Consider the following 27,830-nt stretch of genomic DNA (forward strand, 5'->3'; position numbering starts at 1 on the left):
CCCATGCGTCAGCTAAGTGAAGAAGGTTTTAACAGATAATTAGCTGTATCTTTACTGAATTCTATAGCGTTTTTCTGGAGACGTGCTGTTTTGGAAAGGAAGCTCTGACAAGCTGTGATAACAGAGAACTTGAAGAACGGGGAGCGTGGAGCCCTTTCTCTACCAGAATCGAGCAGCTGTACCCTCGTACTTCAAGGGTAAGATAACCTGCCTTGTCTAATGCAAGAGCTTCCCTGTCTTGGTGTCTGTCTGAGCTTGACGTAGCTAATGGTGTCTGTCTGTAGGAAATAGAGTGGTTTTCACAGAAAAACTATTATTTTTAATATGTTTCTATGCTGAAGTTGAGCCACTATCGAATATAAAATCATTTGATGTGACAATTTGGGCGGTCTGTTCAGAGTTACTTGGTTAAGGGTAAAATTGGTGTTTCAGCTATTCTCTTTTAGTATTCTATGATTGCGAATGCTCAGACAGCTGAGCCAAGCCAAAACTTCAAAAAATGTTAGCTGCCTTTGTGTGGTGTATTTCTCACAGTTAAGTTAGCAGCATATGACTAACGGCAGCCTCGGGGTGGGGGAGAGCGGAAATAATGCTCCTGCTTCAGTCAAACTAACTTCTGCTGGTCAAATCAACACAATGATAGGATCCTTTAGGACAGGATTCATTTTTTAAAGTGTATTTTGGAATTGGTTTTTTTCCTCCAGGTAAATGTAGCTGTAGAAAGGATTAGTGTTTGTAAACCATTAAATTGCTGGGTTTTGGTTTTTTTCCGTTCCCAAGGTTTTCTCTTGGTACCTGGAGATGTGCCTAAGGAATGCTCCGCTCTAGATCTGTGGATATCCATAGAGCCTCTCGGAACAGAGTGAATACAAAATCTACTGAGATGCAGTGCTCCAGACAGAAGATTTTTCTCGGGTAAGTACTGTTTGTAGGCGCTTCTGCTTATCTATTGCACTTGAAAATTCGAGATTGAGATGGTTACTTGTTCTTTGGAAAATAGCTCGGAAAGTGTATGCGAGTAATATCATCAGTGTGGTGGGTGAATGTCCTCTGTGACGGGGCCAGTGAACAGAAATTGGTAACAATACTGCTTAGTGGTACTACTAGCAACCTGGTTTTTAAGGCCAAATCAGTACAAAACAAGAACTCGCATGTCATCTAAAATAATTTAGGAGTGCTAATAGGAAGAGAGCTGCTTACCGGGAATAGAAAACTAACCCTCCCTCGCACGAGCCAAATGAGGGAACGTAAGAAATCCCATGCATTTCATGAGACTGATTTCATGGAAGAGCTTTTATGTGTAAGAGCTTAGTTCAGATTATATTTGCATCTTGCTCTCTTTCTCTAGACAGCTTTTCATATGCAGGTATTAGCCAGTCTCTGTCTAATTAAAGAGTAGGAAGGCTCAGGTCAAAAGCGTATAAAAGCTGAGCAGCCAACAGCTACTGGAAATCAGCGACTGGTAGCATCGTGTCTGATGACACGGAGATACCTGCTCAGGTTGGTTTTGTTAAGCTGAGGGGCTGGGTGTGTGACAGAGGCGTTTGTGCCGAGGCGGTGGCTGAATTGCACGTCTAAGCCAGAGACTGTAAAAGTGAAGTAAGTACCGGAGCCTGGCTCGAAGAGCAGTAAAGACGGGAACCAAGGTATTTTTGGCAAGGATGAGATGAATAGAGAAATGAAATCCCTCAGAAGCCTGTGTTTGAGTTTTGTTGCCACCCCTGTGACTTGTGGTTGTTCACCTTAATCTCAGGTTATGTTGTGTAATTCTGCTGTCCTCCCCTCAGTTATAATTCTGGTGTTCTTGTAATGATTAATGCTGAAATCCATCCTAATGTTTAGGGATGATAAGGTGGATAACTCTTACCTGTGCTCCATTCTGGTTCTTTGCAGTGTGTTTTTAAAGCAAACTATATTACTTCACAAAAAAACCCAAGCCGAGCCCCTAGCAAAGAAAAAATGAACTGAAACAACCTGAGAAATACTTAAGGGGGGGTGTGTGTGTGAAACTCAGAGAGCTTGGGGTGGGGAGTAGAGGTAGAAAACTTGCTGAAATTATTTTAGTCAACTCTTATCTTGGTGCCATGCTGCTTTTAGAAAGCCCGGAATAGTGCCAGTGAAAATTTCTTGCCTGGATTGTCCTGGAAATAATTTTATTTGCCATAAGTGCTTTTAGATTGTAGGTGAAGATCCTTACTAGGCAGCCAAATGCTTTTATTAGAAAATTTTTCTGGCTTTTTACATAGTGTGATTGGTGACACTGCATGTTTATTTACATTCACAAGCAGAAGTAGTTAACCTGAAATTAACTTAAAATTGAATTTTAATTCATTTTAAAAACAGAAGAAAAAAAACTCACTGTGAAGTTAATAAAAACACTAATGCAAAGCTAATAAAAACATTAACTTTAAAGAACTATGCTGACAAAGTGGTTCTAAGCTGCAAAATTTGGAAAATTACAACCTAGGCTTGAAAATACTGTTTGGAATTTCATGTCAAAAGCAAAGCACCAAGTCTTAACAAATGCAGCAGGACGTTATGTCCCTGCTTAGCTTAACCTCTGCCGGGCGGCTAAAACACTGTTCTGCATGCTCTCTATATTAATGCCTTGAAAAATACCTTCAAGGCACGTGGTCACAGTTGTTGAATTAAACCTGCTGAAAGGATTCGAGCGGCCCTCTGCGCTTCCCACACGTTGATGTGGCGAAGAGTGGTGATGAGAGAGCACGTATGTCCCGTGGACGTACAGCGGCAGGAATCTCTTTCTGTTGAACCAAGTATGTTGTGCTATGCCTATGCTGAAAACAAGGAGGGGGGAGACTGATGTGCAGCGGTGAGAGCCCTCGAGAACAATGGACTGAGGTGATAGACTTCAGTTTTGGAAGTTGTGCAGGTTACAAGTGATCAAAACCTGATCCAGGGTCCTTCTCCCCACTAGCACGACTCGTTTTCATCAATCTCTATGGGGCTTTTACATTGGGAAAGAAACAAGGAAGAAACGCCCTTCTCGGGTGTAGGCTGCAGCGATGGCAGGCATCTTTCTTGTAAGATTGGCCTTTCAGCCAAGTGTAAGTGAGTCTCAAAATAATCCACGGACTCTCCTTCTTGAATCTCTGCTAAAATCTGGTAGTCCCCAAAACAAATGATGCACTTCCATGGCAGGTCGATTTTGTTTAAGTAACCCAGTTCTGTTTGGTCCACCATCAGTTTTGTTCTCTTGCTCATGTTCTTTATCTCAAAACAAAATTCTGAGCTGTTGAGTTTTCTGTAAAACTGCAATGAAAACTGAATCCGAGAAACACGAGTATCCATTAAGTTATAATGGCAGATAGTAGAATCGCGGCCAAACTTGGCCATGTCATCTGCCCTGACCTGTTCTCGCTGACAGAAATTCAAGCAACGAAACATCATCTTGTCGTTTTGGCAAGGATGATAAAAGGTCATGTGGAGACATGTTACTGTTTCTTCAGTTTCAGCCTCTTCAAAAGAGGTCATGATGAAATGAATCCTCAGAACTAGAACAAAGAAGGAAAATCACAGCGTGAAATCGCCGCATTACCAAAAAAAATTGGCTTCAGTGTGGCCTTAAAATACTTCATGTACTGTTGTATAGTGACCGTATGTAATTTATAGCAACCTGGCTGACCGTAAATGTAAGGAAACCACCAGAACGGAGAGGGAGGTGAGCCTGCCTGGTCCACGATGACCATCCTTCCCCACCGCTTGGCCGCAGCAGAGTGACAGATAGCTCTGTGCCGAGCTCTTCCCAGCGGTGCATCTCCCGCCTCTCGCAATGGCTGCCTAGCACTTGGGAACTGTGAAAAATACCCATGACTGTAAACTGTTGCCAGCTAGTTCTTCATGAGGGTCTTTGCAGGTAGATTTATCTTTGGAAGAAATCTGTCACTTAGCAGTGGTAGTAAGGTTTACTTGATGGACTTGAAATGGAGTGTTAAGGAGCGTTTGGGCTTGCGTGCTCTGTTTTACAGGGCAGGCTTTTGACTAGAAGGTATCGGGCAAATGACTCGTACAAATGCAGTCTGACCGGAGGCGGTAATATTTCAAATGTCTATAAAGTACTCTTTTTGGCTCTTTACTCAGAATTTACCTCTTGTATGAAACAAAAGACAGTGTTTAGAAGCAGCTGATGTGACAGTATGTAAAATGAAAGCAAAAGCTGGAGTATCAGTGAGCCCTACAGGAGAACTTGTCACCAGCTCTAGGTATTTGCCCATTGCCTATTGGAAAGTCCCAGCTGTCTGTACCAAAACCAAGCACTAAAAATAACTTTGGTTTGGTTTTGTTGGTTTGGGGGTTTTTTTTTAAGCTTCTCATGCAGTACAGAGATGCTTGCTTATGAACTAAATTGTGTCCCAAAATCTGAGGGACTGCAGTGCATCCAAATAAAATGTGAGACACCTTAGCAAACATTGTGCTCTGGTCCTCTATACATGCAAGGCCTGTGTTTTCCTGCCCTGAAACTTAGTCTCAAGAAATAAAAGGCTGGCTATGTAAAGCAGGCACCAGGCAATGAGTTCTCATTTACTCACCGGAGAAACATGTGAGCAGCCATTTAACTGGACTTGGACAGTGCAGATGTTTGTCATGTTTCTCCTTGGAGATTGCACTAAGTTCCAGACATGTCACACACTGATCATGAGCTATCTCACCAGCTCTAATCTGTGAAAGATACGGAAAAGCTGCGTACAATTTAATCTGTGTTTTTATGGCTAGGTGAATCATCACTGCAGTCAAGCTGGGATTTTTTAAGGCTAAATTATACCACTGTACATAAACTCTAAGGCTACAACAGTGCTTCTACCAAGCTTAGCTGATTAGAGAAACAGAAAATTTCAAGTAGCTTGGAGCTCACTTTAAAACAAACTAGGAAATATCATCTGTGCTTTTGACAGACGTGGAGAGACGCCCTGATGGCAGGTTATTCCTTTGCCATCTGTAAGACCAGCTGCGGTGGCATTGGTATCCATCCCTCCTCCTCCTCCTCAACTTGGAGGAGCTGGAAGCAGCTCTGTGAGCAGGAGGGTGGACGGTCTCCTTTCTGCGCTGAGCTCTGCCCTTCGCTGGTTCGCACCAGTAAGAGGACGAGAGATGTTACTTGAGGTCAGGTTTGGTTACGGGGGAAAACCAAGGCATTTCACTTAGTTCCAGAGCAGCACACGGATAAAGTTTTCTGTCTCGGGTTGAATTTGATAGCAACTTAGAAGCGCGTTCTGCTTCCATTAGTATCTTAATTGTTTTCTGAAATGCATCAGAACTGGGCAAAACATGTATTTTGAGAAATCTGGGGTCTATACAACTGTGTAGCACATCAAGGCAAAATATTGGCTTTATTCACGTTAATGAATTTTACAAATGGCTACATTAATTAGGGAAGGGGAAGAAGGGCCACTGATGGCTTCAGCAGCCCCAACTGAGCCTGGATCTCCACAGCTCCCACAGACCCCGTGTGCTGGTTTTGGCCGGGATAACTGTGTTCATAGTAGCTAGTACGGGGCTGTGTTTTGGATTTGTGCTGAAAAGTGTCAATAACGCAGGGATGCTTTTGCTGTTGCCGAGCAGCGCTCACACAGAGCCAAGGCCTTTTCTGCTCCTTATGCCACTGCACCAGTGAGTAGCGGGGGGTGCACAGGCAGTTGGAGGGGACACAGCTGGGACAGCTGACCCCAATGACCAAAGGGATATCCCCTACCGTATGACATCGTGCTCCGCATATAAAGCTGGGGGGAGGAGGATGAAGCGGGGAGATGTTGGGAGCAATGGCATTTGTCTTCTCAAGCAACTGTTATTTGGGAAGGAGCCCTGCTTTCCTGGAGATGCCTGCGATGGGAAGTGGAGAATGAATTCCTTGTGTTGCTGCGCGGGCAGGGCTTTTGCTTTGCCTGTTAAACTGTCTTTATCTCAAGGTAGAGCTTTCTCACTTTCATTCCCCCGAGTCTCTCCCCCATCCCGCTGGGGAGAGGCGAGTGAGCGGCTGGCCAGGGTTAAACCACCACAGTCAAACCACCACAGTCCTTTCTGATGCCCAACGTGGGGCTCGAAGGGGTTGAGATTAATGATGTCTTTGATGGGAATGTGCTAGATGGAATTTACAGGCGTTATTGTTGGTTTTAGCTGTTAACTAGCAGTCTCCCGTGCTTCCCCCGGGGCTTGCTGGTATAGTAGAGTGTAGTGCTGGTTAGCGGTGGCTTTTTGCCTTGGCCGTCCGCTGCAGCGAGATCTCTAAAGCTGTCATCCCGCTCTGCCCGTACCCGCGGGCCCGGCCTGCCTCCTTCCCCGCACCTCGGCCCGGCCTCCCCCTCACCTGTCAGCGGGCGGTAGCGCCCTCCGCCTCCGGCCGCCTTCCCTCCTGCCCGCCGCGGGAAGCGCCTCTCAGGTACCTGCCGGAGGGTCCGCGCTGGGTGGGCTGCGGCTTCCAACGGTTCCTCCGTTGGTACACCGGTACCGCCGGGCTGGGAGACGGGGAGCGAGCGGCGGCGCCGTGGGCCGCTGGGCCGGCGGCAGGGCCTTCCCGCCAGCGGGGCGGGGGCCGGCGGTGAGGGAAGGCGGGGGCCGGCTGTGAGGGAAGGGCGGGGGCAGCGGGCCGCCTTTAAGCCGGGAGGGTGGACTGCGGTGATTTTTTTCAAAAAGTATACCGAGATCTTTTGTTATAGTGAATAAACCGGGGGGGAAAAAAAAAAAAAAGTAGCCTCAGTTGTGGCTGGGGTTTTACGTGGACATCTAGAAATCTCGTGCTCATAACTTACTTCAAAGCAGTAGTCTCAGCGAAGGCAAGGATCTATGATCCAGTGTGCGCAGGCTCGGTTTCGAGTAAAATAACTTCAGTTTTACTCTCCACCCTCAAATTAACACTTTAAAGAGTAAAACACTTCAGTAAGCAGCACATTATAAGCATAGTATTTGACTGATGACATTGTTAAATCGAGTATTTTAAAATAGTTGGTTATTTGCTTTAAGGAATGGTGGTTCAGCTTCATTACACTGCCTTTGGGGGGGGGAAACACCTGGCTGCTGATCTAAGTTGAGTTGAAAATTTCCATTTTACTAGAAAACCTGAGGCAGCCCTGCCATCTGGTAGGAAAAAATGAGCAATTCTCTCTCCACTACTTCATCTTTCTTATTAAGCGAGATGACTTTGTCTCGGTCTGAATCCCAGGTACTCGCTGTTCTCCCTTTGCTGTGCTTGTACCGTGCTGTGCTTAGCAAGGTGGTGTGCCTCGATAACTACTGTAGGTTTGATTGCTTTGGCACAGGCTGTGAAGGATTGTGTTCGTTAATGTAAACTTATTTTTTCATTTGCGGGTTCCTTTTATTTATTCAACAAACAGGTAAATTATTCGTGGGTTGATAAGTTCCTTTATGGTTCTTGTAAAATAGCTTTTATCTGTACACAGGCAAATACGTCTGCTGCGTGTGCCCTATTCCCCTTACATCAGAAAAAAAGAGGTTAGACTGTTTTTCAAGAAGTTAGCTTGAGAAGCAGAGAGAGGAAAACAGTTTTTTCCAGGTTTCTCCCTTAACAGAATATTTTTCCTGCAGCAGGCAGGGATGGGCGTGTGTGTTCACACAAAAGCACTTTGCTGCTTTCTGGAAAAGCCAGAGTTGTGCAACCTTGCTATTTATTGCATCTGATGGTGGTTGTAATTCCTGTCAGCCCTTTGGTTCCGGAAACAGCCCGCTTCCCAGGCAGCGAGAGCGCTTTTCTGATAGGATTATTTGATACTCGTACCTATTGAGGTATGTAAGTACCCTTCTTTTTTTTTTATTTAGGATTACGTAACCTTATATTAACTACATATTCCTTATTAGTTTATGATTTAAATATAGCTCTGCGTGCTTTCATGCAGGAGAGGACAGGAAATGGATTTACTGCCTCTCTCTTTGGTAAATTTCTAACTGGTTGAAATGCTGCCAGCCTCAGGAAAACAACTCTGGGTTTGCCTTGTAAGAGGAAAAAAAATTCAGGCACTCTGTGCTTGTGGGTTTTTTGGGGATCTTCTTGCTGAAATGGTTTCATGGTTTACCAGAGTTAACTTTTGTACGCCAATAAGTTCTCTTTTTTTAAGTTGAAATTTCTGCAGTTGAAAGCAAAACTGCAAAGAAACTTGTAAAGCTCTGCAGGGCTGAGCTGTCCTGCATGGTGAGCAAGCCGCTGGGACTTGGGCCAGGGGAGCTGATGTCAACATTAACGTAGTTGCTCTTGCTGCTGTCCTGTTTTGTGTTGTCTGCACAACCCCTTCTGCCCTCGAGGTTGTGATTGTTCCGAGACGTGCTTTCCTTTCCGGAGCGTGAATCTGCTCTGGTGTCCTTGGAGTTCTTCAACGGATAGCGGGGGTGATGGAAACTTGAGCCTTCCCACGTCGCGCTGCGAAGCTGGTGCTGCGCGGCATTCCCTCGTATTACGAAGACAGCGTGGGATATGAAGCTAAAGGTGGAGCAGAACGGTGTTTTCTCCTCTCAAGTTGCCTTCCAGCTGGCTGTTTTTCAGACACCTGTATTTGTTGCCTTGCCAATCCCTAGAGAGGAGGAAGGCCTAGGAAAAGTCATATTTGTTACTTTGAATGGATGTTTCCTGCTTACGTATTCCCGGTGTGGCTTCTCGATCTAATTATCGGTGGCACATTATTGACGCTAGTCGCTTGGGGTAATTAAGTATTTGTGATGTGTAGGCTGAAAGAGTCAGGTGGTTTTGGCTAGGCTGTGGCAGTGTATTGTTTTTCTTACAAGTGATTTGTAAGGCTTTGGATAACTCCAGAGCCTAAACAAGCAAATCTGGAAAATTTGGAATCTGGAAAATACTAGGAACTCTTACATTGCTTTCAGTGATGACTGGCTTTGAAAATCTGAGAGTCAGTGAGGGCAAATATGTTTTGTTCTCTTTCTGGGAAGTTCATGGTAGGTCAGAGGAGTTATAGAAAGTGTAGTCTGGGTTAGTGAAGGGAAGGACTGTTTTTGAGTAATTCAGAAAGAATTCACCGGAACACAAATACTCAGTGTGAAAGCTTCCTTCCCAAACTTCCTCCCTGTGCTTTAACACACTGTTAGAAACCTTACCAGAAGATCCCTGGATTTTTTTGGGTGCTCTGGCACATGGGGCAGTTGGCATGGCTGTTAATGGCCTGCCTCGCCCGTCACGAGTTGGGAAGGCTGTGATAACTGTTCTCGGACGCTCAGGAATCATGTCCTTTATAGTTCTCTCTCTCTTGCCGCAGAAAAGCTGTTCTGCGGACATTTGAGGTGAGGTATGAGACCAGCAGTCGTCTGGACCAATCTGAAACTTTCTATTTGCCTCTGCTATTTAAATGAACATGATGAAAGTATCTTTATCCTGTTGGATCAACAGCAAGTCTGCCTTGATTTCAGTGGTGCTGAGGTTTCACCATGGTTCTGTCCTTCCCTCTTAAGGCCAGGTTTTACATGTGGTGATTAAAACTGCCCATGTAGTGCTTAGGTTTGCCAGCTGTGTGATGGAATGGATGCAGGTGTAAAGGTTGAATGCATTAGTAAATGTGTAAGTATGATTTCTGTGGTTTCTCTGGTGGCCTGTTTTTGGCTTACCGGCTTTCCCACTCACTGGTACAGCTTGTCAGCGGTGAAGCAGATGCTGTGACCTCATGAGACCTCTTACAGCAAACTTAGCATTAGAAATACTTGCGGTGGATTTGAATGTATTGGGGTTTGGGTTTGAGGCGAAGAGGCGGAGATGCCGTTTTTCTGCAGGGTTGGCCTCTCGCCACAAGAGGACATAAGCAACATGCTTATGTTTCGATGTCACGCGTGTGAAAGATGTGAAGCGCAACCTCCGGAGTGAGGTTAGCAGAAAGCCTGCGAAGAGCGCAACGGGTCAGCCCCCCCAGCCCTCTCCGTATTCCCGTGGTTTGTGCAGCCCCGCAGGGACGTGTGCTCTGTCCGCTGACTTACCCCACTGTTAAATGCTTCGCTCTGCGTCTTGCTACTGTGGGCGCCTGGCTCATGGGACCGGGCGTGCTGGGTGTCGGGGAACACGCTGCGCTTATACCTCCTCTGTCCCAGGGCTTGCTCTCCTGGGGTGGCACAGGGGTGACCTGAAATCATCCTTCACTTGTGTGGGATGTACAGAGACGCTGAGGGGGAGGTTGGTGAGAGCCAATTGCTGCTTTAGAGCCATAAAGTCTGGGCTGGGGGATGTGTTGGCATGTATGTAGACGATGCTAGGCAATAATAATATTCGCTGCCTACACCTGTAATGAGTCGTTGGTATTTCAACTCACCTGTGCCTTTCTGCTGCTCTTCCTTTCTGCTTCACAGCCTGACCCAAACCACCTTAGTGCTGTTGAGGGTACGGAGGTGGGAGCCGGTAGGTGGCAATGTGTGACCAGACATGGGGAGTCACCGTTTGTTGTGGGGTTTTTGGTGTTTTTTTGTGTTTTGTGGGTTTTTGGTTTTTTTTTAAGTCAGAAACTTCATTTTGATATGGAAGAGCTGTTGTGGTACTTGTAAGTTAATGGTGAAAATGGCAGTGGTAACTTCCCGGAGTTTGTTTGGGGGACACATAGCAGAGTATGCAACAACCTGTAGGTGGGTTCTGCAATGAGTTGTTATTACTGTACAGCAACCAAGTGCCTTATGTTCAAACAGAAAAGAAATAGATGCTGCTCAAAGACATGTGTATTCTAAGGATAAAGCAAGATAGTCAGATGGATCTCGGGGAGAGGGAGGAGAGATGCATCGGAAGGAGGTGCGTTCACTGATCCCGGTGCCAAGAACAGCTCCGCTCCATGAAACAGAGAGGAGGCCTTCCAAAGGAAGGGGAGAGAGAGCACAGTTCCCTCTATTTACTACTTTGCTCCGTGTTTACTCGGGAAAAAGAACTCCTCCCTCCTCCACTTCCTATCTTGCCTGACTGGAATAAACTGATGAGGAAGCTCGCCTTGATTACTGACGAGAACTATTTCTTACAAGATGGACTTTGTTTATGGCACTGTCCAAGTTTATGCCACTCTCGACATCACGATCTGCCCTTGATCCTCCTTCCGAACGCCTCTGGCTTCTCCCTTTTGCTTCTTTCTCGCCTGTCTGCTGTCTCAGGTTCTCTTCCATCTTCGTGCCCCTCTTGCTGTCTGTTGTTCTTCCCTCTTGCCATCCCCCTGATTGTTTTTCCTACCGCCTCTGTCGCTCCCTCCACCCTTTGTTTGTTTTTTCTCTGGGGCCTTTCTCCTTCTGTCTGGATTCTCTTCCTTTCATCCATCCCACTGCCCTTAATTCCGCTTTCTCCCCAGTTGGCTTTTGCTGCTCAGGACTAGATACCTGTGGAGTGATTTACAAGACAAGTGAAAACACACAGTCACGGGGCAGCAAGGAAGCAAACACCGTGACCAGGAGGTGGAACAGACTGTTGGCATCATGCAGCAAGACCCAGTGGTGGGTCCTCAGCATTTCACTCCTTATTCTGTTGAAAGGATGGCTGCCGTCTCTGTAAATAACTGGTAGAGATCCAGGGCTAGGAAAAGGGGCACTGTGGAAAGAGGAGGAGGTGTTCCTTGTCACTTGGAGCCCCTTCTTACTGACAGCTATGTCTTTGGAGGAAGGTTCACGCAGCTTGGTGGGAGACAAGCTCCTGTAATTCCAGTTTTCATGAGATGAGAAGTGGAAAAAAGAAGAGTAAGGGAGGTTCAATGCCTCCCTATAGGTCAAGTGCTTGCTGCTTGCTCAAAATTAAATCATCTTTAAGCCCTGATACAGAAGAAAAATTGTCAGCTCTTCCCTGTTGTCTTTTTTTTTTGAGGTTGGAACAAAGCCTGGAGACTTAAGTGTGTCGGAGCATTGCGTTTCTGAGAAGAGTGTCTTAATGGATTTCAGTAGAGTTGAAAATGAAAAAAAAAAAATAAATTGTGCAACTTAGAAACATGTTGGGGATGACTAGTCTGTGCACAGCTGCTGATTGTAACTGTGCTTGTGGGGTTCCCCTATGTCTTCTAATAATAGTTAAAAAGCTGTGGGGGTTTTGTTGGCGAGTCCTACTGGAGTTCTCTTTTATTTACCGATAACTGTGAGTCCAGCTTTCAGTTATTTGGTGATCTTCTCCCATCTTTGTCTGTGGAAGTGATTTATCAGTTGAAGTTTTGCTCCCCTAGTTGTACGTCACTACGTTTCTAGCTGGCATATGCATCTCCCTACGTTTGTTATTTTGTGGAACTTCTCTCAAACTAGAAAGAGAAAATACTTGGCATACAGATAAGGCTTTTCCTTCTGTAATTGCTTCCAAGTATACAATTCATGCGTGATTTATTTTTTTTATTCCCTCCCTCCCCCCTGATACCCTATGAACTTCCCACGTATGATGTCTTGATGATCTCTCAATTTTTGGCCTTGTCAGATTCACAAGACCTTATCAAGGCTCGCTGAAGACAAGTTTGTGTTGCTGAGGGTAGCCCAGCATGTAGTATGATAACCTGGAGTCCTGTGCGATAGAGGGTATGCCAGGAAGTGGAAGCTCCATCTTTCTTTCACATCAAATCTCACGTTGAAGATTTGAACACGAGAGGGCTTCAACTGGTGTGTTAGAACCGTCGAGTGAGGGTTTATCAACCTTTATAAATCCCACTGATCAACTGTGACGGGTAAGAGACCCAACAGCATTCTTTGCAAGAACTGGAATGACCGTCCAGATATCCCACAAAGATTACGGTAGAGGTAAGTTTGTTCTCCCTAGGACATCACTGTCAAACATTTCAGTTTGTTCTCTGCTATTTCCTCTTCTAGAGTACTCAAGTGAGGAAACTGCATGCTCTCAAAGTGGCCAGATACCAGCAGTAATCAAAGGCATCAAAATACGTAGTTCAGCTAGCGGACAGTATTTCAAATACTGTATTGGGAATTGATGAGGTTCTAACAAAGATGAAATCTATTTGCTGCATTAAAAAAATATGTTTCCTCTTGCTCTGAAGCAAGTCTGTTGGAGTGTAAAAGCTGTGAGAGTTGGTACAGGCCCCAGTGAAGGGGTTTGGCTGAAAGCAGAAGCTTCACGGCTCCAGCACGCCTTAGAATAGCCTCCAAAACACCATCTCTGTACTTCTTAGCATCCGCCACATGAGGGACGATGTGGTCTTGTCTCGTAGGTATATAGTAGCAATCTTAAATGTGTTGTAATGTCAACATTTTGGATGAGAGAGTATTTTGATAGCAAGGACCTTAAATATTGCCTTCACTGGCACCAGGATTTTTTCTGTAGAGACTGAATCATTTCACTCTGGTTTGACACCATTTAGATGGGGAAAATTTCATGTGTACAATGCAAACTGATCAGAACCAACCTTTCCGGCTCCCTTCAAAAGCAGTCATTGAGCAAAAAAAAGTTATTTTCAAAAGTTAAAGGTAAGCACTAAAACTGTCTTTTGTTGATATGTAGCAGGACCTGCGAATATGGTGGTTCCCCCCCCCGCCCTTTGAATCTGTGTAGATGTTAAGGTGTTAAAGATTGCCCATACTGTGCTGTGTGGCAATAAAAACTCTATTATCTCAGTTTATAGTGTTTAAGGGCACCCAGCTGTGAGAGATGCAGCCTGCCTTGGAGGTACATGACCTTTTTTCTTTTTTTGTTTTTAATCTTTAAAGAGATACAGATATATATATATGACTGTTTCCCAAACTGCTCCACCTGCAGTATTGGCATGTTGTGGAGCTTACTGGCACAACACATGCATTTTCCTTGGATGTAGGCTCTAATTGTAGTTTCTAGTGAATCATTTTGGTATTGCTTTTGCTTTCTAGCTGGCAACCTGAAATAAATGTGAACCTTGGTGAAATAAAAGTGAGCCTTTCGGCAGAAAGGGATCTGAGGTGGAATAGAGGCAGGAAGAGAAGACAGGAGGGAGCCATGTTTCCATCAACATTCTCACTTTGGCATCTTCTGTCTCGGTCTGGGTTCTATCGGCTGGCGCCTTTTTGGTTTGAGCCACTGTAACCTGCTGTATTTCAGAAGGTTGTTGCTGGACTGTGAGAGAGAGGATTTGCCCAAGGAAGCAGGTGCCTGTTTCATCTTTACCTGATTTATTGTTCTGGTAAACCCTCCCTTGGAGCAGTTGCTGCCTGATGTTTGGAAACAAGGCATTTGTATTCCTGTAGGCATAGAGGCTCCGGTTGTCAATAACTGGCGTTGAGAGGTGGGTGAATGCAGCCCCGTATCTCTTCCCTCTTGTGCAGCCCCTTGCTTGGGACTAGGGAGGGTCTGTCCCTTACAGAAACTCTTGGTGATGAAAACAGTAGGATTTCACAGCACAGGGAGCATTGGTTTATGGCTCTGTGTATAGTCTCACAAGGGAACACTGTTCAATAGGCTTCAAAGCGATTCAGCCGTGGCAGAACCGTGGCTGTGGCCACATGTAATATAGCCTGTAGCTCTTTAAAGAGGATTAGCCTTAGATCAGGGACAGCATTCATTGCTGGATTTCATGTAAAGTAGAATATGCTAATGAAATGGAAATGTCTACAGCAAACATTGCATAATGTTGTAAACCACAAAATTGAGCATTGTGTCTCGGTATCTCTGCTGGAAGTCAAACTTTCGTATTCTGTTTGTTACTTGGAGAAAAACCGAAGTTTTTAGTATTGCCGCAAGCTCTCTAGTAAATTCAGATCTAGTTTGCAGTTGTACAAGCAAAGTTAAAAAGGTAACAACCATGTGAAGGTAATTTTTCAAACACTGTGGAATGCTTTAATGATGTCATAGCTCTCAATAGAGACAAAATCCACCACATCTTAAAATATCTTCGTTTGGATTTTCCGCAACAGGCGTAGACTTTGTTCGATCCTGCGTTCTCTCCCCGTCTGCCCTTCTGTTGCTTTAAACACCGTGTTTGGGCTGACAAGAGTCTCAGCATCAGTCCTGCAGAGACACAGTATTTGACGTGCGTTTCTGAGCCATTTCATCTCTTTAAGGCGCTTTCTATCTGTACGTCAGCCTCAATTGGCAGTCCAGTAGGCTTGATTTGGCTCCTCTTCTATTTCAATTTTATGCCAGTCTTTTGAATGCTTGAAGTTTAATATTGTATATATGTTTAAAAAAAAAAAAGCCCCCAAACTCCAAGGGGACCCATGATTCAAACTGACTGGAGGTGTTGTGAAGGATTTAATTTACAGAAGGTCGTGAACATCTCTCGGAAAAAATTTTGTTTTGTTTTAAAATTGTCTTTATTTTTAATGTCATGTATTTCTAAGCTTCCCAGGAAATTTGTTGCTCTGATACGAAGCTGTCTCGTTGCCTGGACTTGAAACCTTTGCCCACGGAAGCGTTTAGACCTGCTCTGGGTGCTTTCCTCCTTGCGCAAGTAAGCAGGCGTTGGTGTGAGGCTTCATCTTACCAGCCCAGCGGTGTGTGTTCCTGGCCTGGGGTTTGATGCCCACGCAACGTGTTCAGACAAATGCTAGATATAAAATACGGTGGTAAACGTTGCATAACCTGATGGGCCGTTTTGCTCTTGTGTTCTTACAAGTGATGGGTTGAAGTGCCTCATCCCAGTCTGCTGGGGAATAAAAGTCCAAAGAAAGCTTTTGGGAAGAAGATCCTTTTGGCTCCGTTTCTAAAACGTGCGCTTTCATTACTTAGTAGGTTTTTTCTCCGCATAGCTCCATATCTTAGGATTTTGTTGTCCTGGGATTTATTTTTTATGGTGATGGCTAGGTTTGTGGGTTGGTTTTTTTTATTATTTTACTGTTTGGAAGGTTTTTTTTTCTGTAGACGTGGAGGGTGGTGATACATATTCATGAAAGAAGTCTTTCCAGCCCCTGCTCGCATTGACAAAGACTTAGCTGTTTCACACAGCAAGCTGGCTGGAATTGTGTGGGGCCTGCCTGACCAGATTAGAGCAAACAGCAAGCTTATTCCTTCGGTTGTCAGGCCTCCCTTTCCTAACAATTTCCCCAATTGTCATTTTGACAAGGCTGTCATTAGGTGATGGCTTCTTTTGGCCATTTTCAGATAAAGATAATTTCCTTAACTTCCATTTTATTTGACAACAAGTAGTTTGGGAGAGAAAGGAAGTGCTTCAGTAGTTTATGGATTAAGGGTTTGTCACTTCAAAGGCATCTTTGATCTAAAAATATGTGCTGTACCAAATTCATTATGTCTTTTTTCCTTTTTTTTTTAGAACTTTTAAAATTTATTGATCTGCCCCTCAATTATTCCCTTTTTTGCGTCCCCTAGTAGCACATGAGATAGCCATGGTGAGGGGAAAGCACTGAAAAGTCGCGACCAGGGCAAAACAACAGGTGCTTTTGTTCAGCACCCGGTGCCGGCTCCATCGCAGATCTGGTTTTAGCCAGAGGTCCTGCCCGCTCCTGCCATGAGAGGGACGTGCGGCTGGGCGTAGAGCTCGATTACAAACCGGGAGACAGGGAATGTGTTTCGTAAGGGACGGCTTATCGCACGTTTTGTATTTGGGTCACTCTGCTATAATTGAGTGCCTGAAAGCATAGATCTTGGGCAACGAGCGTTTAGCGAACCGGAGTTTGTAGTTCGGTGATCAGTTTGAACTCCCCCGGTATCCCCTTCTGCCAGCTCCGTGCGGTGGGCAGTTGCCGTGTGGTTTTGGCTCATGCAGTTTTCTGTGGGTGATTGGCACCCCCCTGAGCCCGTACACCTTGCCTGCTCCTACAAAAGTGCTGGCAAATGACCTTCTCTGATTAAGGGTAGCTTTGAAGTCAAGCTCTGGAGCTCTTTTTTTTTTTTAATAGGAGTAACGTTACTGAACCTCTGTTCCGTGTCCGTGCTACACTAAGAAATCCCAAACCTCGTTCTAACAAAACCAGAAAAGCTCTTTTCCTGGTCTGTTTGCAACTTAAATGCTCTTCCACAAAGCACTCAGCTCAGCTTTGGAGCAGGCAGGTGCAGCGGCTGTTGAGTACGTTGCTTACCCAACCCATCTACCCGAGAGGCGCACTGGGAGTTGGGCTGGATGATCCTTACAGGTCCCTTCCGACTCAAGATATTGCATGATTCCTAAGGGCAGGTCTGCACAGGCAAAGTTTCTCTTTGGTTTGCAGAGCTGCGGGGAGAGTGGGATGAGTATGGATCTAGAGCTGGGCTTTTGCAGTGCCTGCCTTAACTGTATCAGGCACTGGGCTTCGCTTTGTCCCCTCCTCTGCTTTTAGGATGACAAAACTCTGTTCTTTGTTGTAGCAGTGTAAATCCATTGTGGTAGCCCATTACAGGCTTAGCTGAGGCTGGGATTAGTTCTGTATTAATATTAATATCCATTCTACCTAATTACTTCAGGTTTTTTTTGTAACATTACCTCCGTATTATACTCAGCTGGCTAACCACCTCCTTGCTGCTGGAGGCTGTTCTTGATCCCATTTCTAAACAGAAGCACTTCTGCTTCAGCTCTGGCTGGGGTAGCTGTGCAGAGGCTGGCTTTTTTTTTTTTCCTTCCCCGCTTTTGCCTGCTAATTGGCTGAGACCACCAGAATTTGGAGGACACAGATGTCACTGATAGTTTGCCTAGGGAGCACATTCATGCCCATCTGTTGCAGTCTAGAAGGCTGTTCATATATCCACAAGGCCTTCATTTAATTCTTGTCAGAAAGTAATGTAAATCCAGTTTACCTCAGAGGTCACAGCCAAGATTTATGCCAATGAGCCCCCTGCAATTTACACACACTGTAGTTGTATAGGATGAAAAGAAAGCCTTTCATGTTGGTGCATATTAACAAGAAAGCTTGCCTTAGGAGAGGCTTTTTGATTGAGGTTCTTCCTTATTTTAATACAGCCAATGCCATTTGGTATATCCAGCTTTACCAAAAGAAAACATCTAATCTTTAAGCCAGAGAAGTAAACTAAATAAATAAAACCCCTAGCAAATTGATTATTTTGTTGTTGTTGTTTTTTAAAACCATCTTTTCTCTTTCATGTGGCAAAACTTCCGTGTACTGAAAAGAAAGGTAAATGCTCTAGGAAAACACAAGCATGTGTGCATTGAAATAGTAAGGAAACAGAATTTGCTTTCTGTGGAAGGTGACACTAACTCGATCACCGAAATGTATGCTAAATTATCATAAGCACGTTTGCTTTTCCTATAGGGTTTTTGGGGTTTTTTCCCCTCAAGCTGCCAAATGTGAAAATAAAGTCGAGCCTGCTATTTTCGACACAAAAAATATCATAATACAGAATGAAGATGAGGCCACAACTTGAACAGCTGCAGGAGGGGATGCAGATAGAATAGATCCAGCACTGCCTCTGTGTCGTGATTTTACCTCTCTCCTCCTTATTTAGCAAGAGGCTATACCAGTTTAAAAAGCTGCCTCAAAAATGAGTGTCGTCCCGTTGACTTTAGTGAAGCTACCTGTAGATAGGCCATGGTACACCATGAGCTGCTGTGTGCGGTCTTCGTGTCGGGCAGTTAATTACTTGATTAGAACAAGGAAACTGGATTTCACAGAGTCGGAGGCACAGATTCCTACCCCAGCATGCACAAAAAAATGCTGTCCCGCTACGTGGTATTGGCACGGGAAAGCCTGTTGAATTCAACCAGAGGGAAATCTAGAAGCGCAAGAGATGCGGACGCTTGAATTAAAAAACAGCTGTTAAAAAAGAAACACTCTGAAATACTTTGGTTATTAAAATTGCTTGTAAGAGCACGCAGAGAAAGGTTGCGTAAAAAGATGGAGCAGAGTGCGCCAACGTGATGGCAAGGTGGTTTTGGAGTTGGCATCTCTGCTTCTTTGGGCCCAGCGTAGTTTGAGGGTGCTCCTCTCGTACCGGCTCTGCTCGAAGGGATCCTCCTCCCTTTTCCTCCTTCCTTCTCCCTAGTTTGTCTGGCCAGTGGATTTTTGTCTTGGGAAACACTTTCAAATGTTACAGGCATGAAAATCAGTATCATCTGCACAGTGTTGTAATGACCGGAGTGATTTGGGATTAGGAGGGAGGAGAGCAAGGCATCGAAATGAAAACAGGGCTCAGAATCTAAGTTCCAGTGTAACACTTAAAATAATTAAAATGTTTATTTGAAAGTCAAAAAAGCCTCAGTCATAAATAACTATCCATTCCTCTATTGATTGTGTCGAGTCCTGACCGAGAGCTCTGGGAATAAGGTTTATTTGCTCCCTGTTGGGATTAATCCGTAAATGTAGTCTCCACATGGAACTCATCAGGTCTTTGCTTCCTCTTCATTAGTCTCCCTGGAACTGGAGGGCAGCCTGAATAAGATGAAAATTAGGATAATATATTTTCAGAGAGAAAAGGTCTGGCGATCTCTAATTTGTGTTTCAGGACCGTAATGCTGCGGAAAATTTCCCAAGTGATGTTGTCTGAGAAACCGATGCTTGTTATGCTTGCCGTATTTGAAGGTTGAATGTGGCAATTAGATCTTTTTTTTTTTAAAGCCTCCAAAGCTAATTGCGGTCTTAAACTAGCTAGATTGACTCCCAGGCTTCCTTCTATCTGCAGCAGAACTTAAAATTCCTTTCTCTTGACACATCTTTTGGTCTTCTAGCCCAAGGGCTCTCAAATGTCACAGTATGGCCCGTTTCTTATTAAAGAGATAATTTCCCTGTAGCCCTCCCAATTGCTCCCTCCCTCCCTCTTGTTCTGAACCCAATCTCCAATTAGAGGACAATCACAGAAATATATTTTCTCATCCCCCGAGAGCTTTGTAATTTTTTTCATTGTATTTGATGCAAGGAGTGATTTTAATCCGGGCTCTGACCAGTTTTGGCACAGAGTTTTTTCATCATTTCTGTTTTAAAGTGTTGTCACAATTACATCAACCATTGAAAAACACTCTGTGCCCAAAGCTGGACTCAAGAAGCGTTTTCTGGTGACAGTAAAGATCAAGTCCTCAACCTGATGCAAAATTGTCTTTACTACATGTTTTGAAAGTGGTAGCTACAGCATTTGTTTGTGCGTCCTTAGAAAGCCTTTTTGCCTAGATGGTTTTGCAGCATATCAAGCTGCAATTTTTATCAGTTCAGAACTGTAGTTGTCTCAAACTACTGTTTGGTAGGATTTAAGAAAGCTAATTAGTAAACACCGAAAGGGTTCTAAAGGCCTCTAGAAGTTTGTGCTCATTCTGCTGTTGGGCTTTAGTCTCAGGTCCTGCGTTAGCCCCAGGTCCGTAAGCTGCGTGCTTGGCTATTTTTGCGTCCCGGCTGTCATTCAATGCTACAGCTGTCACAAAACACAAGTTAAAGTGGCATCTGCGTAAAGGATGCTGCTAGAGTTTAAAGCTCTTTGGTGCATTTTAAGCTGATTTTATGATGCGAGTCATTGCTCCCAGCGATGGGTCTCTAAAGGCGATCTTCCTTCTGAGTAGTAATGTACAGTTTATTGCGCTTTTCTATATGGTTCCAGCACTTTGTTGTCGCTGCTGTTGTAAATCATTGTTTATGACTCTAAGTGTCCTCGCTGTTTATTCAGTTCTTTGGAGAAATGTACTTGAAGAAAAATTTCTCACGTGCTGACTTTCCTATATCACTGTTATAGATCTGGCAGTTTCCCGGTGAGTTAAATCTTTGCGATCCTAGGAAGCAGAGTGCTGTACTTGGACACTAATTTAAGCTTCCCCGCTAAGCCCCGTCAGTTCTTTGTGAGACTGGCAGCCTGTGTGGCTCACAAAGCCACGGGGCCCTCCTGCTTACAGTAAAGACCCAATGTCATCTTCCAGACCGCAGCCTTCCAGCCTTTCTGCGAGCTGGGTTTGAAATACTAATTTTGTGCTCTGGACTGCAACGTAGATAACTTGGAGTATATCTGTAAGCTCCCGTGGACGCTCTTAATGCGATGTTATTTTTTAGAAGGCAAGCGTTTGTTTGCTTTAGTGCATCTTCATAGAAAATTGTGTTTACGAACTGCGAGGTGGCAGTCAAATGCAGGCTTTCTCCAATGTGTCGCTGCACGCTCTTGAAGCAGTCTCCGCTCGCTCGGACTAATGTTCACAGCGGATCTGAGATACGTGTATGCGTGCTCGGCGGTTGCTAGAGGGGACTCCGTAGAAGACGAGATTTTTGAGAAATCAATTACACGAAGGATTGGAGTCAGGGCCAGATGGCAGGGATGCTTCATCCCAACCTGGGAGGCACTCACGGACAGCCGCACGCTCGTTCCCACAGGGCAGGGTAATCAGATAAATCAATTAGCAGATGTCAGTGCAGTTAACAGAGCAAGCAACACTAGCATAGGTGTGTCAGTGTGATTATAGCAGAGGGGGCTGCTTCCCCCCCCCCCCCCAATGGATAACCAGCAACTGGATCAGCTTTTCTAGACCTGGCAGGGTAGGAGGAAAGGACTCTGCTGTTCCTGAGAGTCTGCTTTTGGGGTGCTGTTAGCAGTTTCAGATGCCTGTCCTTGCCAGCCAGGAGGTGCTTAGGGAGAGGGATCCTTTGTGGACTAGGACCTTGTGCTGTCAGCAAATCCCGTCAGTGTGGTGGCTTTTTTTTTTTTTTAGAATGATCTTTGTTTGCTGACAGATAGTTCAGCCCATCTCCTGGGTGGGCTTTGGAGCACGCTGTAGCTGTGTCTCCAGCCCTGTCTCTGGCCTCGTCTCCTTTTGCTCCCGACAGAAACCCATAACTGTGCCCTGTGCTTGGTTGTCCCTTTGCCATGTGGGGCTGATCCCAGCACCCAGCTATGCTCACCTGGCTCAATACCCACAGGATGGTGCCCCACGTGGGGCGGCCCTGCTCGTTCTTATTTGGAGCTTAAAAAGATGGAGGAGCCTTTCTGGGCTTTCGTACTGCTTTGTTTCTTTGTGTCCTGTTCCAGGACAGAGAGAGAAGCACTAGGAGAGGCCTTCAGCTATACATTCTGCTTTTGTGGCTTTCTTTAAACTTTGCCATGCTTAGGAGTTGTATTCTTGGGCTGTGTTGATACCTGCACGTGCACGTGTTTTCTGGAAACCCCTCTAAATCCTTTCCTAGGAAGGCATTTATAATACAAAAGCAATGGGAGAAAAGGAAGGTAGAAATAGCAACTTGGGCAGAGCTATGAAGGGGAGGGAAAACAGTGGAAAGCCCACCTCGGTGTTTTGTTGGAGGAATGGGAACTGAGCCTGAGTGCAGACATTAACCTGCTCTCATTATAAGAGCTCTGACCTGTATTGTACCTTTTATTGGATTGCTTGTCCTGGTGGGTTAATTTTTTAACAGCTTTCCGAGCACAGAGTTGGTTGGCTGAGAGTCACAACCACAGCAATGAAACCTGTGCTGTTTCTCAGAGCGCTTCTTCGCTATATGGGCTTTTTATTCGTTCATATGGTGGATGTCTTGCAAACCCTGCCAAACTTGACGTCGCAGCACCTGAGGAGGAGGTTTCTAGCTGTCCATTGGAAGGCCCAGCGAACAAGCCGGATCTCAGATGGCATCTCTGTTCCTCTCTCATGTATGTGACATGGAGAAACGAGGCACAGCCTATGTGACTTGACATCAACAGCAGCCTTGAGAACTGGAGCTAGCTCCTTTGTGTCTGACGCTGTACTCTTGAGACTCCCTACAGAGGGAGTTGGACTCAATCATCCTTAGAGGTCCCTTCCAGCACGAGATACTCTATGATTCTATTCTGTGATTCTCGTTCTTTCTAAAGAATGTTTTGTGCCCTCCAGAAGGTGAAGACTACAGTCTGCTTTTGCAGCTGGTTGAATAGTGTGCTGGGACCTTCTTGTGCCGTGCTGTGGAGTAGAAGGAAGCCCTGCCAAGGTGCTCCATAGCGTGGGTTGCGTAGAAAGAATCGATACGAGGAAAACACCAGTGCGATCGCAAAGCCAAGCCTCAGACGCTAGGAAATGTTGAGCATTTAACAGTGATAGTCTTACCTAAGTTTTTATTCCTGGCTCTGCATCTAGCTGATCTCTTGCTTATCCAGTTGCTCTCATGTGCCTGTGCTCCTGTCCTCGGTCTCTCTGTTACAGCTACTTTTAAAATTTCTTCTTTCTTTGACATTTGTTTGCAGAATCAGTCACAGCCCCACTGACTAGCTCCTGCCTCCAGGCTCTTTGCTGATGAATCCCATCTTTTGCCCTGCTCCACCTGCCCTTCCACGGCAGGCTCTCTGATCCTCTCTGCTTTCGCATGAGTGCATTTCTTTTGCCCTCTGCTTTTCAATCTGGCAGCTTGCTCTTGGTGCTGTTAAGAACACAGGCCGTCTGCCACCAGCTCCGGGATCCAGCGATCCCAGAGCTGCAACAGAAAGGAAAAAAAAAACAAATAAAGAACTGTCTGGAAAAATTTAGCTGCTGAAATATAAATTGTTTATAGTCAGCAGAGCAAACTGTGTGTGTGTTCCTTTGCACTCCCCTTCCCCCTCCATAGGCTTGCTGTTTCCCCAATTTTGGATATGTTTTTACAGAGGCTATTTCTGACTATGTTGCTTCAAACTGTGGGAGTAGTTTTGCAAGTGAGGCTGGGGGGATGATGACCCAAACTTTTTCTTTCATGCTTCATTTTTGAAAGCTGCTTGACTGTTTTGGCAGATGCTGAGCCCAGATACCCGGGATGGAAATGGTGGGGTTTTTTTTCTGCGTTGCAATTGGCAATGTCATAAGCGCCTGAAGGACTTGCAGTGGAAAAGCAGCGGCAGGCCAGACAGCCGGGTGAATAAAAGCAGTGCAAGCGGGCGCTGGCAGACCTCTGCTGCTAGGGACTTCCCCCAGAATGACTGTAGTAACTGGAAAGGATTTGGGGTTGGTACCCTGCACATCACGTGTGAGCTGGTCTACAGTGTATCCGGAGCCGGCCCCGTGGTCTGGTAAACACACGCAGCATCCTCTGCGAGTTCAGAGCGTGCACGGCTCTGCCATTCAATCCCGGCGAACGGCGTGCGACAGCCCGAGCCTCCCAAGTGCAAGGGGCTTTGGCGCAGCCCGGCCTGTCACTTCCCTGCTTGGGCTTTCCCAGCTCCGTTGAAGACGCTGTCCTATCTCCCTGGCGTGTCGGAGATGTTTGCATTGCGCAGTTTGTCACCGAGACCCTGCAGTCATTTCACACACTCCTCTAATAAAGTCCTCTGAGGCTGTCATGTATTTTCATGTATTTCCCCTATTATTTCTCCCTGCTTGAGCCTTTCAGATAATTGATGATACTTTAGTTAATCATTTTCTCCCTCCTTTGTTCACCAGGTACCTCAGCCTCGAAGGGATCCTTTTCATTTAGAATCCGTGTCTTCTCCTAAGTAATTGATCACTGTGCACCCGGGGACACCCAATTCACAGACGAGTGGGATCAGCCTTCATGAATAATCAAAATGCCGTGGCCACGCTGCTGCAGGAGTGCAAGCGAGCTCTGGACACGCTCCTGTCGGCAAAGGCTGACACGAGCGAGAAAGACGAGCGGGAATACCTGCGGTGCCAAGGTGAGAGGCGGCAGGACTGTGGCAGCAGCCGCTGCTCCTCAGCCCTGCCCTATTTTTCTTCTCCTGGCAGATGAATGTCAAGAGATGCCTGGATTTCGAGGCCGTGAATGGGATGCGGGCTACAGGCAGGCAGGGAAAGAAGCCCACTTTGTTGCAGTGAATTGCTGTCAGTTCTAATTTTAGGCTTCAGTAAACATGAGGCTGTAAGGAACAGTTTAGTTTGGGAAGAACAATGCCTGAAAGTTTGCTGATGCACATAAATTTCAGTTATTAAAAAAAAAAAGAAAAAAGAAAAAAAAAAGGGATGCAACTTCTGAATAAGGGCACATATTTCCTCTCCTTTCATAGGAACTGGGGGAGGGCCTTTTCTGTTTGTCAGCTTCTCCTAATATATTACAGAGCTCATTGCCTGAATCTTTATCTTGTAAAATGTGTGTGACCTCTATAAGTGGTGTCCAAAAAAAACCCAACTTGCAATATCCCTCTTGAAAGGAAAATCCATGCCAGCTAATGGCTGGAATAAATAACCGGGAAAGGAAGCGGTATTAGCGAGAGCTGTAATAGAAAGGTTCTTCATTTATTCTAATGCTGGTGTTCCAAGCTGGAAACCAGTGTTTATTTTGGTATTGCCATGGTCCTTTCAGAGTGGTTTGTGGAAAAAAAAAAAAAAAAAAAACAAAAACCAAACAAAACAACCAATCAAAACAAAAAAAACCAACCCAAAAACCCCCCAACACCCAAACAAAAAAACTAACCAAACAAAAAAACCAACCCCCCCAAAAGTATTATTTCCTAATTCTAGTGGAAATCCAGTTCATGTCAATCATGAAAGGATCTAATACACTTGGTTAAGTTATGTCTAGGTTCAGACTTTGAGGGTTACATAACTTCATTGCCAAAGCTTTTTTTATTTATGAAATAAAAGCCACGTTTGAATTTCTGAACTTTTTTGAATGACACCTTTTCGGTAGAGGGCGAAGAGGTTATGTTCTCCTTTCTGCCACACAGAAAAATAACTTCAGCAAGTACGGAAGAATATAATAAAGGATGAATCTGAAAATTCTGGGAGGGGAAACAAAGGCATTAGCAAAAACCCACAAAAAAAAAAAATCTATGTGGAGTTTTTCTTTTGCGTGACACACCTGCAGTACTGTCCGTTTTCCAGTTTAGTGTTAATAATGTTTAGTTTTGCTTTGCATGAATGACTCGGCCATAATGTTAATTTGATCTTTAAAATCCTTTGTTTGTCTCGGAGCGTGGAGCCGTTGAGAATGTTTTTCTGACCATCCTTGTTCTTGCTGGGAGGTCAGCTGCCTTTTTCTGAAGCACCTAAGTCTGTTTGCGGTGGAGGGTGGCGTATAGGTTTCTGTTATGGATACTGGAAGATTTTTTCTCTTCTCTTTTTGTTTTCAACAAAGGGTACTTTGTTTCCTCATCACAAATTCTTTTAAGCTTTGTTATGGCTCCTTAGAATAGGCTCTTGAACTCCTAATCAGGTAGTGCTTTTTTCCCTCATCCTCCTCCCTCCTTTTCTCCTATTAAATACCACAGAGTATGAGAAATAATCAGTTTAGTTCCAGATAAGGTAAATCAGCGCCCTTATAATCACTTGATTAGACATGGTCCTTCAGGTAAACTGCTTCAGGAAATGGGCGATCAGAGCCTGAAATGATGCTCTCGAGGCTTCTCGAGGAGGATGGTATTCCCATCAGCTGAAACAAAAATACCCAGCAGCGAGGTGGTGACAGCGACATTAATAACTGCTGGGGCTCTCGGCCCGGGGAAGGCAGGGCCTCGCAGGTCGGGGGCTCTCAGCTTTGGGAGACCCTCCCAGCGCAGAGATGGAGGGGGTTTCTTTGCCCCCCTCTCCTCCTGGGGTTGCCTTTGTTTGCCCCGGCTCGCCCAGACCAGGTGCAGGAGAAACTGAAAGCCAAATACATGTAATAAATGGTGGGAGAGGGAAAAGGAGCGCATCCTTATCTTGCTTCAGTTGAAGGGGCAGAATGGGTGTGAGGTGGGTCTGTATTGCTTTGTTATTTATTTTTAGGCTAGAAATGGTTCCAATCAACTTCTGTGCGAGTGCAGCCTTTGTTAATTAATGGATTTATACTGCCTGCAGTGAGAACAGCTATCTGTTACAAGAGTAAACTCTTGGCCTGGAAGTTGGATTTTAGCAGAAAGCTGTATGAGCTACCCAACCGATTGGTGTGGTTCTAGTGGATGGTTGTGTGGTACAACATCATTTTGTTGTTCTAACACGCTAATTGTGTTTATTTCCATGCGGTGACAACTAGACGTCACAGCAAGACTCGAAGCGGTATCCTGCTAGGCTTACGGGACTGCCCAACCCCAAAGATGACTGAAGACCCCTAGACTGCCAAATCTTTCTGAAAATGTTGCCCTGGTTTCCTTTTCTAACCAGCTTCTAACCAGTAGTGACTGCGGAGGACGTCTCTCTAAAAATCAAAGTTCAACATTGAAGAATTTGACCGTATTCTTTCTTGTTTAGTGCATCAAGTAGGTGGGGGATTAGGGTTTGATCAAGGATAACATGGAAGACAGGAACAAGAGGACAGCGGTAATACCTGCATGCTTTAGAGAGAATACCAATGTCCACTGATTATTTTCATAGTTGCTGTCACTCATTTTTTTTCCCTGTTGTAGTGTTATTCAAGTATGTGTGAGTTTGTGTGGGAAAGCCAGAAGAAAGTAGAGGAGGAGACAGAAAGGGGATCTGTGTAAGCATCCTATTTCTCTGGATCCCTCCCCAAAATGTTAGTCCTATGGGATCATATGGGCTAGCGTGTGCGTGCTGCGGCTGCCTTCAGGCCCCTCAAATCGTCCTTTGGAAAAGATTTTGGGAAGCTTGATCTTCCCTCTTCTACACGGGGGGATAAACCCCTCTGTCCATCCTTTTGCGTTCCTGGTGATGAGGTGGGTATCCCTGCTCCTGCACTGATTTTGCAGTGAGAGGTGTGAGGGTGGGAGCATGACCTCCTTGCCCCTCCAGCTCTGCCGTGTGGCCACCTTGCCGTGGCGTGGAGGGCTGAGCCCCTGCAGACGCCGCTTCGGAAGGGCAGGGAAACGTGGCTGCGTGGGAAGCTGGGATGTGTAACGGGAAGCGTGTCCAGAGCTGCAGCAACAAGTGAGAAAACGTGGGTTGGGGAAAAGTGCTATCTCTTTAAAGGTGACTTTTTGGAAAAAGGGCCCTAAATATCCAACTTCCTACTTTTTCCTAGGAAAAACGTACCAGTGAATGCGCTATATTGTGAGCATGAAATGGACTTTTTATGTAGTGCATTTTCTACAGTCATCTGTAAAGGCGTGATTAAAAAATATCTAGTAATACATTTATTGCATTGCCTTGTTAAAGCGATGATGGTCTCTGAGTGGGGTTTTTTTCTGGGGATTAATGGCCAGAAGGGGCTAGATCTGCAGCTGATGATCACCATTAACCCCATCTGGTCAATAATCCTTGTTAATCCACGTTTATTGGCCA

The 27,830-nt window shown here is 45.2% G+C and overlaps 2 protein-coding genes across 10 annotated transcripts in view; one reads left to right on the forward strand and one right to left on the reverse strand.

Moving 5' to 3' along the window:
• The first annotated feature begins 13 nt into the window (after window positions 1–13).
• Window positions 14–27,830, forward strand: part of ALPK1 (alpha kinase 1) — a 58,644-nt gene continuing 30,827 nt past the window's right edge. The window contains exons 1-3 of one of the 7 annotated variants that reach the window (XM_075750963.1): window positions 14–197; window positions 781–915; window positions 24,099–24,331. In XM_075750963.1, the coding sequence (XP_075607078.1) occupies window positions 24,211–24,331 (121 nt within the window). In that variant the 5' untranslated portion in view covers window positions 14–197; window positions 781–915; window positions 24,099–24,210. Of the gene's footprint in view, window positions 198–780; window positions 916–7,554; window positions 7,756–8,076; window positions 8,450–9,811; window positions 9,831–12,541; window positions 12,691–22,586; window positions 22,769–24,098; window positions 24,332–27,830 lie in introns of those variants that run through there. The other 6 variants (XM_075750964.1, XM_075750969.1, XM_075750962.1 and 3 more) reach the window with 6 other exon arrangements.
• On the reverse strand, window positions 2,198–6,518 carry TIFA (TRAF interacting protein with forkhead associated domain). Of its 3 annotated transcripts, none has more exons than XM_075751005.1 (2): window positions 6,323–6,518; window positions 2,198–3,515 (listed from the first exon to the last, which is right to left on the reverse strand). In XM_075751005.1, the coding sequence occupies exon 2, from the start codon at window positions 3,493–3,495 to the stop codon at window positions 2,935–2,937; it is 561 nt and encodes a 186-aa protein (XP_075607120.1). In that variant the 5' UTR covers window positions 3,496–3,515; window positions 6,323–6,518; the 3' UTR covers window positions 2,198–2,934. The 3 variants fall into 3 exon arrangements, with proteins under 3 accessions (XP_075607120.1, XP_075607119.1, XP_075607118.1); XM_075751004.1 differs by having other exon boundaries at window positions 6,399–6,514; XM_075751003.1 differs by lacking the exon at window positions 6,323–6,518 and adding an exon at window positions 4,551–6,296.

Source organism: Balearica regulorum, chromosome 4 (assembly GCF_011004875.1).
Source record: "Balearica regulorum gibbericeps isolate bBalReg1 chromosome 4, bBalReg1.pri, whole genome shotgun sequence".
NCBI lineage: Eukaryota > Metazoa > Chordata > Aves > Gruiformes > Gruidae > Balearica > Balearica regulorum.